The sequence below is a fragment of the Pavona decussata genome, unplaced genomic scaffold (genome assembly GCF_977016875.1).
Source record: "Pavona decussata unplaced genomic scaffold, jaPavDecu1.1 SCAFFOLD_468, whole genome shotgun sequence".
Lineage (NCBI taxonomy): Eukaryota > Metazoa > Cnidaria > Anthozoa > Scleractinia > Agariciidae > Pavona > Pavona decussata.
Window position 1 is genome coordinate 343,382 of NW_028145806.1, and position 15,564 is coordinate 358,945.

At 39.0% G+C, this 15,564-nt stretch overlaps 5 protein-coding genes across 8 annotated transcripts in view; 2 read left to right on the top strand and 3 right to left on the bottom strand.

Moving 5' to 3' along the window:
• The window catches only part of LOC146450301 (calcium-activated potassium channel slowpoke-like), a 161,333-nt gene extending 158,736 nt beyond the window's left edge, over nt 1–2,597 (top strand). The window contains exon 10 of the transcript XR_014860317.1: nt 1,224–2,597. The gene's annotated coding sequence lies outside the window, so the exon portion shown is untranslated. The remainder of the gene's footprint in view (nt 1–1,223) is intronic.
• LOC146450303 (uncharacterized) overlaps nt 1–15,564 on the bottom strand; it is a 154,152-nt gene that overhangs the window by 123,996 nt on the left and 14,592 nt on the right. The window lies entirely within an intron of this gene.
• LOC146450305 (uncharacterized) overlaps nt 1–15,564 on the bottom strand; it is a 126,333-nt gene that overhangs the window by 96,238 nt on the left and 14,531 nt on the right. The window lies entirely within an intron of this gene.
• Nucleotides 1–15,564, top strand: part of LOC146450308 (calcium-activated potassium channel slowpoke-like) — a 117,083-nt gene that overhangs the window by 4,124 nt on the left and 97,395 nt on the right. The window contains exon 5 of one of the 2 annotated variants that reach the window (XR_014860320.1): nt 127–991. Coding sequence is in view for 1 of the 2 variants with exons in the window: in XM_085100462.1 (XP_084956588.1) it covers nt 127–351 (225 nt within the window). In the remaining variant the exon portion in view is untranslated. Of the gene's footprint in view, nt 1–126; nt 2,598–15,564 lie in introns of those variants that run through there. The other variant, XM_085100462.1, reaches the window with a different exon arrangement.
• Nucleotides 2,669–15,564, bottom strand: part of LOC146450309 (uncharacterized) — a 33,470-nt gene continuing 20,574 nt past the window's right edge. Inside the window, exons 1-5 of one of the 3 annotated variants that reach the window (XM_085100448.1) lie at nt 13,975–14,312; nt 9,837–10,448; nt 8,717–8,983; nt 8,139–8,221; nt 2,669–4,216 (exon numbers count right to left, since the gene is read on the bottom strand). In XM_085100448.1, coding sequence (XP_084956574.1) covers nt 3,557–4,216; nt 8,139–8,221; nt 8,717–8,983; nt 9,837–10,448; nt 13,975–14,254 — 1,902 coding nt within the window. In that variant the 5' untranslated portion in view covers nt 14,255–14,312 and the 3' untranslated portion in view covers nt 2,669–3,556. Of the gene's footprint in view, nt 4,217–8,138; nt 8,222–8,716; nt 8,984–9,836; nt 10,449–13,974; nt 14,313–15,564 lie in introns of those variants that run through there. The other 2 variants (XM_085100447.1, XM_085100449.1) reach the window with 2 other exon arrangements.

Sequence of the window (15,564 nt, forward strand, 5' to 3'; positions counted from 1 at the left end):
TTATTTTTCTTTATTATTTTTTTTTTGTTGTTGTATTTTCCACTGGTGAACCACAATTTTTTTATTTGTATCTACTTTGTTCCGCCTTTGTTATTGTTTTGACGCAAATTTCATTTCGTTTTCCAGGATGGAGGCAAGTTTGGCGATATGTTTTTGCACGCTTTGCGGACCTCATCCATGATTTGCCTGGGTCTGTATCGGTTCCGAGACAGTCACAAAATACAAGTTGGTATCCCGTCATCCAAGCGATACGTGATCTGCTCACCGCCGTATCACTTTGAGCTCCAACAAACAGATTTGGTGTTTGTATTGGCGCATTCGGATCCACAGCTGGAGAAATTCAAGTCGTAATCACTTCTTTAAATACGCTTCGTATCACATAATTTCTGGGTGCAGTTGTTCAAAGCCCGATTAAGCAAACCCTGGGTTAACGTGAAGTTTGATTCGAGCTTAAATACTAATCAATAAGCAATTTTCCAGAATATTTTCCCCTTCAGTTTTGATTTAGACTTTCTTTACCTTCAGCTTAAAAGCAGCTCTTAAAAACATTTTTGACGAGCGAGATGAAAACTTCTGTTAACGTTTAATAGGGGATTAGCGTTAATCAGCTTTCGAACAACCGGGCCCTGAGTATTTCGAGACATAAATGATTGACGTTGCCACAGCAACGTGGCAAAGTTTCCACTTGTTTCTCCGCAGAATCTGGTTGAATATCACATGTAACATCGGAGTTTGGCAAATGTTCGTCCGAATTCTCTTTTCAAGCTATGTTAATATACACTCGATTGAAAAAACGTTGTCAAGGTAGAAGGTATAAATTATGAAGGATAGGAATCAACACCTTTTTAGGAAGAGTTTCACCTATGAGCTTATTTGCATTCCTCTTCTTAACATTTGCATGTTTTTTTTAAAAAACTCGAAATAGGTGCATGCTGGGTAGATCATCCCACAATTTCATCAGGTTTGTCGTTCACACTTTTTACGGGACAAGGTACGTTTTAATCGAGTGTGTACAGTTTTACTTGTCACATCGCACAAAACTGCGAAGGACATTCATAATATAATTGTTTCGAAATTAAGCCAATCCTTAATTGAACTTCTTATGGGGAGTTTTAGGGATAAGGTAGTTAAATTTGATCATTTCCCTCGTAGAGTTTGGACTTTTTGACACAGTTGAAGCTTCAATAACTTACAAATTAAGATAGAAAAGAAAAGGAGAAAAGTTTTTTATTGGCATGTTGGCGTTGGAATTGTTTTATTGGAGAACCTATCAATTTAACAGGATGGCAAACTGTCCTTGTGAAATCAGTGTGATTGTACCTTGCCTCCTGTTGTTATTTTCTTCCCTGTTTCTTGCTAAACAGGAAGACGTCAAATGGATAAGTTGTCATGTAAGAACTTTTTACCATCCCTCTCCTGAGCTATTCTGTTGTGGAAGTTCACAATGAACATATGAACGCTACAATGCACCCTACGTTTTACACTATGCTTTTGAAGGCCGGACTGTCGATTGAGAGAAGCCTTAAACGGTTTTATTTATATTGTTATTTATTTTGCAATATTTATTTGTATATATTTGTTTTATGGCAAAGCATCCGAAAACGGAACACGTGTAAATTTCTAAAAAGAAAAAGATCAATTTCTGCCATAAAATGGCTCAGTCTTCGAAAAGTTGTGTGCGTAGATTATACTGGCGTCCTGGACGTAACAGGTTTTTGAAAAAAAAATTCGGTTTAGTTATCTTACTCCTTGTGGAAATGTTTCCAGGCATTGTTAACAATGTGCAGGCAGTAATAAAACATTTTCCTTAGGGTGTGGTTTACTGTAAAAACTGTAGTGAAAGTTAAAATTTCTTACTGCCCTTTTTTGAGTTACATTCAAGTTAATCCTTACACTTACATGTACCGATTAGAATCAGGTTAGTACAATTTACACGTTACAGTTTGTCGGCTGAAATATTACCAGTAAACTCACCAAGAGATAAACTAACCATTAGCAATGCCATACCTCCTTATAGGCAGGGCTTCAGAATAAGCCAATTGTGTGCATTTGTTATATAAGAACAAGGAAAAGAAATAGGCATATCGATAGAATTACGAAGTCATTTTTAAGAGTTTTACATTTTTATTTAATATAAATGCAACGTAGACTGTATACTTTCACGAGTTTGTACTCTGCAATTGCGTTTTTAATAAATTATATTTGGTTTAGAAGTAATTATGGCTGTTGCTATGCTTTTTATGTTTTATGCTTGACTTCAGGTGCATTTTCGTACAAGAGACTTTTTAGATACAGTCGACTCCCGCTAACTCGAACCAAAATCGATTTCCCCTGGATTTCCGTCATACATTTACTGTAATTTTACCCCCGGTGACACGAATCCTCACCAACTCCAACCCCTCGTTATCTCGAAGCAATTTTCAGGTCATTTTCATATAATTTTGCCCTCGAAAACTCGAACCATGTTTTTCTTTGAAACCAGCAAAGTTTGCAGTACCTAGTCTTCTAGTTGCTCGTTTTGTTTCAATTTACTTTACGTTTTGATTTATAACTTAGAAATACAGTATTGTTCCATTTTTAAAATTGACACTTCGAGACACTGTATTAATAGAAATACTCGGTAAATACCGTTTTCCCCCTTATTTCTGGCCAAGTGTGACATACACAGTCCACAAAGAAAGCATTATTTTAATCAAACTATAACAACTTTGAACACAAGTATGTTCTTACTTGTTTTCTGGGTTTTTGTTTTCGGCATTTTCTGTCACAGCATGTTACGTTTCAGGTACAGTAATTCTTACATCGTAAAATATCTATCTAATTTCAGGTACCGTGAATTGTAATAATGTAGCCACTTAAACCTGGCAGCAGCTGGTTGGAAGGAATTTGTTTGATTATACAAACACGAGTGTTTTGCTAGAAACTATTACAATGGAACCTGGATTTAACGAACCTCTCAGTATAACGGTCCTCGGAAAAACGGAACGATATTATTCAGCCCGGCCAAAGTTACGGTAAAATGTATGGAAGAGAACCTCGATATAATGAAATCCTCGTTATTACGAAAACAATCTAGAAGCCCAAACATAAAACGCACCCCAATGTAACGAATAAATATCAACACGAGACAAAAGATGAATGCGAAACAACCAAAACAATTAAGCAACTAAGTCCCACTGAAGCTAACGACGCAGTGATAGCGGTACGAAATTTAATTATGACATTTGACATGTCAGGTGCAAAAGAAAGAATTTCTGTGTTCCCTCTCTTCAATGGAGGATGCATTCTTACGTATGCAAAAAAATAATCCTCATTGAAAGAATTTTATTGATTAAGCTGTATTGATTATTTATTGATTAAGTTGTCTAAGTTTTGTTGCCCTGTTCATTACCCTCTTCATTATAACATTTGACAAGTCCCTGTCTTCAATAGCGGACGTATTTTTGCGAATGACAAAAAAGAGGCAATCTTCATTAGAACAATTTGGAACTTGGAATAGACTACTACGTAACTTTTGTAAAAAAAAAAAAAAAAAAAAGCTTTGGATTGATGCTAATCAGTGGATCCACAAGTTTAATGAGTAGGACTTGGTCGGGTGAGTAAATGTGTAAGCGTTATATCCAAAGTCATATTCAGTTTCACTTCGGCCGCGATTAATAAAAGAAGTAACGTCAGCTTCTGTTATTCCAATCCCGTGATCGGCACGATTACACTCTCTTCCTCCTCCACCAATCATCATCACTGCTCCATCACCATCAACCCAGTCACACCAGAAGCCGATCTTGTTGTTACTTTGCATGCTTCCACTGCACCCAGCCTGTTGAAACCCGTCGGTTGAATTGTACCGGCCGCCATATTGAACTGTGCAACTGCCCAGGCACCGACTACTGGACCAAGCCTGGCCATGTCTGAAGCCACCATAACGTGTTAGTTTTGATCGGAACGTTTTCCCACCTAAACAGTTGCCTGTTGTCTGTAACAATGGCGTGTGACTGGGGTCATCACTGCGCGTAATCTTTAACTCTTTGCCGCTGAGCAACCAAAATGCTGGAGAAATCATATCAGCGTTGGTTGAAGGATCAATTGTCGTTCCTATGGCAACTTTCTGGTTATACCACCACATTCCATCGTCTCGCATCCAGTTTTTGCTGTCATCGTTGGAGAATCTCGCGATAAGAGTCCATGCCTTGCCGTCAGAAGTCATGTCACAATAAGCCTGGTTAAAAGAGATGAAAATAGTTTCGAATTTCTTAATTCCTTGCTTTGTCAACGGCTTGTTGCTGAGAGCATTTTCGTTTAAATCGAATACTCGTTCACTGGAGCACTCTTAGAATTTTACATAACAAAGGGATCTGCGTGAAAACCTTTCATTTGTAGAAGCAAAGAAATGTTTCCTTATTATTGCCAAAGGTATGGTCCATGCAAAATCAGAGCCCCCAATGTAGATTGTAGGAAGCAAAAATATGATTCTCTTTTCAAAAAAGGTAAACCTGAGTGGTCCACAAGGGTTAAGGTTAATCTGGTTTTTATATTATTATTCAACACATTGTGACACTGCCCAAATATGGTCATTGCGAGCTCAATATATGTCGTCCGCACTCAACAGATATCCTGCGTTATACTCCATCAAATATTTTCGCTCGCGCGCGATTGGTCTAAACGCCTCACGTGACCGACTATACCCCAGCTAAAACTGGGGAATATTCGATGATGTACGTAGTTTTCGCACGTCCGGGAGAAAAATGTCAGAGCGCTTTCAAAAAGTAACGACCTCGCAAGAACACCAAACTATAAGTAGCGCTGTTTTATACTGAACACAACAAAGACAACCAAGTTTGCTGTTAAGAATTGTAATGGTTAGTTCAAAATCTTTTACTGCTTACCTTTCTATTTATGAACTGGCAAATTAAGCTTACAGTTCAGCAAAAACGTTAAAGTATAGTTTTCGCTACACTTTTGGCTTGTTCCGTATTCTAGGGCTCAGAAATTACAAACAGTAGATGTATTTCCTTAGACTGGTTCTCACAACCGTTAAACAGAGATCTCGACTCGTCTTGAAGAGATGGAGAAAACCACAAGAGAAAATCCGAACTCGCACTGAAGTGCCTCCAGAAATTTTAGCTTTATGGCAGACAAAAAGATAGATGGAGTACAAAGTAATTATTCTCAGAAACATCAGATCTAGAGCCGCTTGAAAAACCGTTTAGTTTCATAAAAAATCCAGAGTTCTTGCAAGCAACAAGGCACTAGATGCGTTTGTCAAAACACTGAAGAAAGATCGTGAAATTGCTTGCGTAGTATAAAACAAAGAAACACTCACCCGAGAAATCGTTGAAAAGCTTTTCCAGTCTTTCAACTCGGCCCAGCTGACACAACAAACCCTTCGCAGCTACAAAATACTGTTTGGTTTTAGCTTTTCAGGCTAAAAAATTGTAGAAAATTTTTGCCGGAGCGATTGGCGCACAAGACGAGTACTCAATTTTTTAACTTGATGCAAAACGCTCTCGATTTCAATCAAACTTGAACAAAGCTGGCACTTTCATTCATGCCGGTCCGCGCGCGGGAAAATGTTACAAGTTTCTTTTTTTTGACAAATAAAGATCGCCTTCAGCTTTTCGCTATAAACCTGTGCTTTGTTATCAATGTGTTGAATAATAAAACAATTATCCTGCTCAATATTAATCTTGCGGAATATCGCCTGATTTTAGCCAACTCGGCCTGCGGCCTCGTCGGCTAAGTATCAGGCGATATTCCGCGCGCGATTTCGCAGGATAATTGTTAAATATTGACATTCACATTTACAAAAGATTGTGAAGTTTGTGACATGTTATGATATCACACCGACTGATAAAAACTAATAGGTCAGAAAACGTTTTTAAAAAATAAAAGTAAATAAATAAATAATAATAATAAGCATGCGGAGAGTGGGGGACACCAGTCACTGACAAAGGAAGCGACGAAGTACGCGGAGGAGTGTGGCCTGCAACTAAAGCTCCAATACCCTGATCCAGCCTGCGTCACAGAAGAAGGAGAGGTTATACCAGGAGAGAGGCTTAAAAGCCACCTGAGCAAAGAGCGAGAATTAAGACTGAAACAACAAGAGACTGGTAACAACAAGAGAAGATGACGAGGAGCTTAGCACTGAGCGATGCTATTGGTGGCTAATTAAAGCGAGTGGCGAATATGCCCAACACATACGGTGGCGGGTATGTTCGAATTATACGAACAGCTATTACCCACTCGATTGTACGCCATACACAAGACACGTGTGAGTCCAAGCAGCGACCCAACGTGTAGGTTATGCGGCACAGCGCCAGAGACCATGGCTCCATCTTATCCGCTTGCCCTGCGCTTGCACAAACAAAGAACGTGGCAAGACATGACGCAGCCGTAAAGGTCCTATTCTTCGAGATCCTATTTGATCCGGGCCTGATAGACACTGTGCCTCCTTGGTATTCACCCATCAAACCGCAGCCTATCTACGAAACAGCGGAGACCCAGGCGTACTGGGATGTTCCGGTCTATGGGGAATTTCAAGAACTGAGAGCGAATAGAGTAGACGCCAGGATCGTCAACAACCAACACAAGCAAGTCATAGCGCTGGAAATGAGCTGCCCCTCGAGGTGAGCAACCGTGACAAGAAGACGTCAAAGAAGAGAATTTCCATTTCCATTTAGCTTTTCTATAGCTCCTGATGAAGCTTAGTTTTGTCTGACCAAAATTTTGGGTAGTGTTACTAAAATATTAACTATTCGATCAGCCTTGCATCTACAAGGTTGTTATAAAACTGACCGTATACAAATTGACATTTTTGGGTATCGCCTACCTTGAAATGGAAATCTTTAGTTGGGTTTTAAATTTGCGTCACATTTAAGTCTATGCGTCAAAGGGTCTAGTTGATTGACATCTCACTTTAAAATCTGTATTACGGCAATTCTGGAGCCAATTTTTAGTCAACTAACATCTGCTTCCTTTGTTTGCCTCTCGTGGAGGAAATCTACTTTACTCTATCGATCTCAATGTACTCAGCGCTGAATTTATCATCTCACGTGTAAAACCTTTTGGGGTTTTGAGTTTTCGGAAAAAATTCATTATTTTCCCTTTTTCTACCACCTTTTGAGGGTTGGCTTACACCCAGTCTAGCTATCGCAGTTTATACAATGTACTGAATGCAACGCGTGCTGTGATTGGTCGTTGCCTATGATCTATTAGAGTACAGACATACGGATGACGTCAGGGGAAAGTTGTTTTCTTCGTTTTGTCCAACATGGCGCGCGGTTTTGAAAATGTTTGCGAGATTATTTCGAATTGAGCAAGTGAGTACCTCGAGAAACGTTTTGCAGGAGCTATTTACAAACAAGAAAAAGAAGAAACCAAGGCGAAAGTGTTCTTGTCAATTTTAAAATGCTTAAACTGGAACAAAGCTTCAAAACAGCTGTTAGCGCTACGAAAAGGCTCAAAGTTTTTATAACATTTACTCGATTATTCTGCTTTGAGCGAGTGAAGGCTTCGGAAAAAGTCTAGAAAAAAGAAGAAGAAGAAAAAGAAGAAGAAGAAGAAGAAGAAGAAGAAGAAGAAGAAGAAGAAGAAGAAGAAGAAGAAGAAGAAGAAGAAGAAGAAGAAGAAGAAGAAGAAGAAGAAGAAGAAGAAGAAGAAGAAGAAGAAGATAAAGAAGAAAAGAAGAAGCCGACACAGAAAGTGGCGTTGGTGACTTTAAAAATTCCTCAACTAACACAAATGGAATAGTCAAGCGCTACGAGGCAAGTTTGTCGTGTTTGTATAAAACAAATAGATTCCAAGTTGCCGTGCGTCTGTGCAGTAATGGATCACAGAACAAAAAAACAGTAATGTCAATTGCAAAGTCACAAAGCTAAACAAGCAAGGCTTTGAACATCACAAAAGTTCTGTAAGAACTGTTGAAAACGCGAACGATCAACTCGCCTGAAAAAGACAAGAACATCACTAAGAACATCAGTGACACATGAGCCGCACTTTTTTGTTATTACCACATTATGACGTCATCTGTGATCTATTACTGAAAAGACGCACGGCAACTTGGAATCTATTTGTTAATTGGTCACCACATGGGACGTTTGAGAGAGGACTCCTGGTGAGAATAGTATAGAGTACTAGCTTACCCAGAACTTGTGGTAATTAGGCTTAAGTTCATATTGTCCACTTGTTCCTTGAGGAAGCCTTGACAAAACCTCATTACAGGAATCTAAGCATAAAAGAAACCAATGGAATAAAATTGGAAAAATAATCCCTAAGTGTTCAAGATCATTTGTCGAAGCCTAAAAAAAAAAGGAATGAGGTGCAAAGGAACGCTCTAATTAAAATTAATTTGTTTTGGAACATACGAGGGGATTAGGAGTAAAGTGAAATTTGTCAATTAACAACAAAAAAAAAAATGGAAAATTGTGGCCTATTTTTCTTAAAAATGAGGTAAAAATTCATCCTTTACCAAAAATAATTTGTATGCCTTTAAACATTCTCCTGCTCCCAAAATATACTTTGATGATATTTATTTGCTTACCCGGGATAATTCACAGTTTTGTGTGCTGCTCAACTTTTCTTCTAAGCCACTCATTCGTTTTCGGACATCAAAATAAAATTATGGGTAAATTCATCTCTCAAAGCGTCTAAAAACGTTTCAAGTATGAAAATTAGCAAAGCGGCTCAAAAGAGGGGCAAACAACTGACCAAGTTGATGTACCTGTCACAGTCACTGTAGTTATTGTTTGAGCTACTCCGTAGCTGTTTGTGGCACGACAAGTGTAACTCCCATGACCGTCCTCTTTAGCTGTATCGATTGTAACACATCCTTTCTGCTGTAAAAACAACCGTGAATAGGTCGACCACCCCGCACGTGACCACTCTATCTTGGGGGAAGGAGATCCTGCAGCTACACAGCAAAGGTTAAGGGTGGACCCTCGACTTACATTTAGTTTTGAACTGGGTTTGGAGGTAAACACTGGCGGCTCTATGGTGAAAAGAACACAGAATTACTGTATGACCCAGAATATACACAAAGTTATGTCAAAATATCATATTCTAAAAACAATGAGGGCGGACGGAGAAAAGGTTTTCCAATTACACTAAATGAAATGATAAACCTTTACTTTGATTTCATACGAATGACTTTCAATTTAAGGGGCTTAGCTTTTTCTTCTGTTGTGAAAAAAGTTTTGGTCAGGAGAAACTTAAAGAAGGAGTCTTCATTTAGCAAAATACCATTTTTTCGTTACCAGCATATGCTGCGGTTTTGTGGAATTTGACAGCTTCTTTAGTAAGGTTGCCGGAATAATGATCTATGTATTCTATAGAGTGTGTGCACGACGGCCATGTTGGAGGACCGAAACAATACAATGATTTTCCTTTGGGAAATATATTCTATTTTTATGCAAATATCTTCTATTGTTTTAGTCCTCCAACATGGCCGCCATACAAACACTCTATACGAAATAACAGTTCAGAATAAATCTGTTGAAAAATTTATCTCCACATGGCCAGGTCTATTGTAATCCTTGTGTGTTTTGTGTTTATGTGTTCTCATGGTCACGTGCATACATGTTCCTATTATATTTTCTTCCATGTAAAGAATGTGTGTTTCTTTTATGTAAAATCATAAATCCAACTACTCTTCCTTTTCTAGACACAAGGAAAAAGATTTTGGCAAGTCTACATCATCTATAAGAAATTTTGCATGGGAAAATCGAATAGCGAAAACCTTTGGCGTTTCAAGTTAAAATGATTCGTGATCTCCTTTCCAAGTTTAAATTCAAATTTAAGTTAAAAAAAGGAAGAAGCCTAGACCACGTATACACTCTTCTTACCTTTTAAGTGTAAACTGCTAACAGTCTTTAAAATTCCATAACTGGTGTTAGCCATGCACATGTAAGATCCAACATGTGATCTTGTTACATTGCTAATGTGAAGGACACCACCTTGTGCAAACGTATCATTGAAGGAGGTACCTCTAACTCCAAACTTACTCCAGGATATCTTCATTGACGTTGCACCATACACCCAACAGTAAAACGTTGCCTGTTTGTTAACGAAGACACCCAGGGACTCTGGATATACAACGATCTTTGGAAGCGTAACACATTCTCCTTTTGGACCCTGAATGCCAATGGAGCCTTTTCTACCTCTTTGTCCTTTCAAGCCAATTGACCCTTTGATTCCTGGTTCGCCCATCGGTCCAACATCTCCTTTCTGCCCTGGAGGGCCAGTGGAACCTTTCTTCCCCCTTTTGCCTTTGATTCCAGGGGGACCCTGTGGACCTGTTTGACAGACCCTATCTGTGTTATTACAGGCATGAGTTAATTTCTTGTCAATTTCATTGCGGATTTGCTGTAAGGATAATTGGCTTGTTGACGGGGCGGTGTTTCTTCTTTGACGGTAGTGAACGTCTGAAATTTTCTCCAAGGTCTTTTGAGGGGAATCTGTAAGTGCAAGAAAACTGCTAAGGCTACCGTTCATTGTACTAAGGTAATGGTATCAGGTTAACAAATAAAACACTTAATGGTGATCTTAGCCACTTCCTTCGAAGGACCAGTTTGCATAAATGTGACCCCGGCGGAAGAAGAGGAAGTGACTGCGAACGAAAGCGAGGCACCAGTGGCTTAACAAGACTAAGGCGAGGTCTAAGACGAAAAGAAAGGTATAGCAGAAAATATGACTGAATAAAAAACTGTGGAATGACTAAACGTCCCAAACCTGAGCGTGTTTGCGATATTTAACTTTCTTTCCATTCATTTGAATGCGTGGTTGTTCAGGCTTCTCGTTAGGTAAAGGGAACCTCCACTCCGACAACAAATTGACGGCAAATTGTCAGAAATGGTAACAAATTCTCACCGGGAGCCCCCACTCCTAAACGCCCCAGGTTGAAATAAGTTATGGGAAGAGACAAACCCGAAGGCGGAAAGGAAGGAGAGCTCAGGCACGAAAGGGAGCCATCGCTGCGGGGAGGCGGGTGGGGCAACAACCTGATATCTTGTGTCCGTTTTAACATAGGAACATAGGAATAGGAGGCGTTTGTGCCTGGCGGTCCTCAGTGAGAATAGTGTCTTAAATCTAAATTTTAGTTTAAAAAGAAGAAGTGGCATTCAAGTGTGCAAAAAATTAGATAAGATTATCGCCTATTTTCGTTTTTATATTTTCCGGGCGCCGCCATTTTGGATTTCATGACGTGATACGGTTGCCGCTATTGTCAGTTATTAAGCAGAAGTTCTTTTGAGTGAGCAACCGTTTTACGCCTTGAAATCCAAGGTGGGGGCGCCCGGGAAATTTAAATAGGAAAATAGGCGACATCATATTCTTTTTTGTCAGACACAGAAATATTACACAAGCAAATAAACACAAAAATATAGTATATGAACCAAAATTAGTTAGATTTCTTTTGTTATTGTAGATATAGGAGAAGCGAATGTAACTGGAACTGCAAGAAATGGTCCAAATAGGCTCGAGTTGCTTTGAACCTCATTATGAAAGCGAGGCTAAGTGAAAAATGTTTCATATTAAAATGGCCTACTGTAAAGTTCTGGTCTGGTCTATATATGCTCTAGAGGCCATATTTGGCCAACACATACCTGGTAAGCCAAATTCGTTCTTGGATTATTCCAAATGACTTAATTTCATTGCTACCGCGATCTTCTCCCGAGCATTTTAGAAAAGGAAATTATAGCTCTAATACAGATACGATTCGAACTGATCATGAGAAAGTTAAAAACGGGTTTATAAACAGCGCAATTTTCCCATGTTAGTTCGTAAATTTTAAAATTCGAAACGCACCCTATAGCACACATTCATTCAGAAAAGGAAGATAAAAAGCCAAAAGAGCCAGATTTGCTCCCATAACAAGAATGCTGACTATTTTATGCTTTTAAGATCTTGGCCGGACTTGATTATCCCGTCTATGACATTTTATACCAGCTCTATGGCTATGTGCATGTGCCAATTTGTTTAGTTCCAATTGCAAAATCAACAAAAAGAAATCTGCCTGAGGGAGAAATAACATTGCATCTGCAACTAAAACACGCATATATTATATTACGCGCACCATAACAGAATGGTGCGTTATAAAATTGACCGGTGTTTCCCTCGCAGATCAAGCTTGGTGAGAGAGGGGAGGGTAGGACATGGCTTGAGGCCACGTACGTAATAAAATTACTCTCGCAGGGTCGCTGGGAATGCAGACTTATGATTTTAATGCGGCCGTCATATAGGATTTCTGGAGTTTTCAAAAACTTCAGAAAGACACCGAAATTCACCAAAAACTAAAAGAAAAATACAAATATGACGTTATAACACGAATGTTACTATAAGAAAGATAATTTTTGTTGTTAAAAAACAGAATTTCTGAAAGATATAACAAACTCTTTAGTTACAAATATTATGGTCACGCAAGGGATTGTCACGGCGCTCTATTCAGTATTTAAAAACATTTTTCCTTTGTTTGAAGAAAGGATTAATGGAAATTAAAATATCGACTTACACTTAAATTACACTTGAGGTTAATAGCGGCAAGATTTTGAGGGTGAAAAAAGTTCACCGCCAGACAGTGTTGAAAGGTAATTCAGTGCAAAAATCAGTATCAAAAATGAGTCCGATTATCCGAGACAGCAGATAAACGCTAAATACAGTCAACTCTCTCATAGCGACCACTTCTCGTAAGCGACCACCTCCCGTAAGCGACCTCTTCGTAATAAACCGTTTTGTTTCTCAGTCAAATACTGTTTCAAGAGCTCTCTCGTAAGCGACCACCACTCAAATTTCTTAAGGGACCGCGACCACTTTTTAGGCCAGAAATAACACATATTCTTTTGTTTTCTGTTTCCGGCAAGAGACCACCCAACATAATCACGTATGATCTTTAGTAAATCATTACTAAGAAGTGACAATAGTTCAATTTTTAATGACGCTACCCCGGACTGCTGACAGATAATAACAGTTTACAGACAGAGAAGATAGCTATAATTACATCTGTAGGTAAACGGGAATTGTTACAGTGATCTGTTCCAAAATGTTATACAAAGTGTCATCAGAAGAATGAATAGATGTGAAAAATATCAAATAAATTAGTTTCTATTTGCCTAACTTTAGCTGCTATGGTAATACTTTTATGTAATTAACTTATCAATTCCAGTATTAAGCTTATTTTGTTGATCTTTCCCGTAAGCGATCACCTCCCGTAAGCGACCACTTTGTTGTGCACCAAGGCTGGTCGCCTACGAGAGAGTTGACTGTACACCTTTTGTTTGGCAGTTTGGAGAACTTTCATATCACGATTTGCGGATAATTCTTGTCGGGAAATTGGCAGTGAAATGTTTGTAAACAAAGTATTCCCCCCATTAAACACAGCTGTGTTAAGTGTAAGGCAAAGGAGCAAGGAGCAAGCTTCACCTGATCTAAAAGGCAATCGTGGTTTCAAACAAGTTCACTCAGGGTATCAAACAGCAAGTGAGTGATTTAAAATCTCTTGGTAGCATAAAATGGCTGATCCTACATGTTTTCCTGGCGTTGTGTGACCTCTTGTTTCTGTCACTTTTTGCAATAGCATTTCCGAAATAAACTCTATTGCTTTTGTTTTTCGATAAAGATTTGAACTTCAGCAGATTCCATCCAAAGGAGTTTGGTTTGGACAGCATTCACAAACCCCACACCCCACCCCTTAATTCAAATAAGACGTTTTAAAGTATGGTGACAGAGTAACCCCCCCACCCCCCACTCTAGTTGAAGGCTAAAAAATCGTCAAAGGGCAGGCATTCTTGGATCCAGCGTCGTGATTGTTGATTGTTTAGAGACTGGATTTGGCCCCAAATCATGCAACTCAGTGTATTAGATAAAAGCCTGACATTTCCTATTCATTAGGATCTAAGAACTATAAAGTAAATCATGCATTGTGTTTGCGGTTCTTCCTCTTCAGGTGCAGCGCTTTCAAAACATCAAGGAAGGTATTCAATAACTTACCCGCGTCAAAAAAATTCATTGCTCTTTCCCCCTCACTCGCCGGCATCACATTTGATTGTAGAAATCCCATGATCCTGTTCTGTATCTTATCCTGCATTTCTTCCTCAATTCGCTGAATGCGAAATGCAAGCTTGGCTACTGTCGCTTCTGACTTCCTGTGTACGAACTCGATTCTCACAAACAACAAGATTGCGAGCAATATTGATATCACAAGAGCCACTGGCGAACCATTGCTGCGTTTGTCGCTACATTTGGTGTGTGATTTGTCTTTTGCATCCATGCTGTAGTCGTCGTTTTGAGTTCAAGTAAGTGACTATCCTTGTTGTATGAACGGAAAAAAGATCGAATGTGCGCATGCTCGATATTATTACAAGAGTATCATTTTCTTCAGACAAACAGGAACTGACAATTATCATCGTAAGCTGGCGATGTACGAACTGGAACGCGTTGAACTTTTCATACTTTCTTTTATCACAATTCACTTATTTAGAATTTTAACCATGAAAGTAATAGTTAATTAAAAAAAAAAATAGGGATTTTGTTAAACGTCGTTTTAAAAGGACTTGAAAGTCTATTTGAGTTTGAAGGGTCAGTTTCTCAGAATTTTGGTGGGAGATGTGCCAACTGCTTTTTCATTCACTGACCCCTGTTGGGACAATGCGTCATTTTCCATATCAGTTTACACCACTTAAAGGACCGTTTGCGCATTGATATCCGTGTAGCAATAAAAATAGCACTTTATAATGCGCTTTTTTTGTATTTTTCAGAGGATATCTTCTCTACTTTCACGGTTCCCGCCATAATCAATGTCTGGCCACAGAGAAAAATTATGTGTAGACCAAACTGAGTAAAAAAAAAAAATCAAACGGAATGGAGTGACATCAAAGTATTTTGCTTCACTACAGCTCCCTTCCTTTGTTTGTTTCGATAACGTGTTCCAGCAGATTCCTAACGTCTTGCTAACAAAAGCTTGAAAGTCAAGGTCGGAGGTTATTTTGTGAAGTAAGTGATAGCGGATTATCATGAAACAATAATGAAAATAATAACTGACAACAAAGACGCCTTAATTCTAGAGAGCTCTTATTTGATCAAAACAAGATGCACTACTTTTATTTATGATTGGCATTTGGGATTGATAACATAATTGAACTGAACGAGTTGCTAATATGCGGTATTGAAAAGTGATCTGGTAAACTGCTAAATATTATCACCGCAGAATTATCTTCCATTTTCGACACCACGTGACACACGGCTGGCGACGACTCGTAAATATTTCATCTTTCTAACATGAAGCATTCCACCTTTTCAATGTGGACTCTAAGCAAGGACGGATTCGGTGAGGACGACTGGTTTCTTGTAAGAATAAGAGTATCCATTGGATGCTATTGGACTCGTGGAGAGTCGCTCACGAAGACCTTAGATAACAAATACCGAAACCAGATCTCAATGTCCTGCGGTTTTCGCAAAAGCATGGGTATGGTGGGGGTGCCCATTCTCGTGGGCTCACAAACATGGCTCTAGTCCTTGTTATCTAAGGAATTTCCACTCACATCCCCGAACGAGGTTTAGTCGTTGGGCGAGGTAACCAAT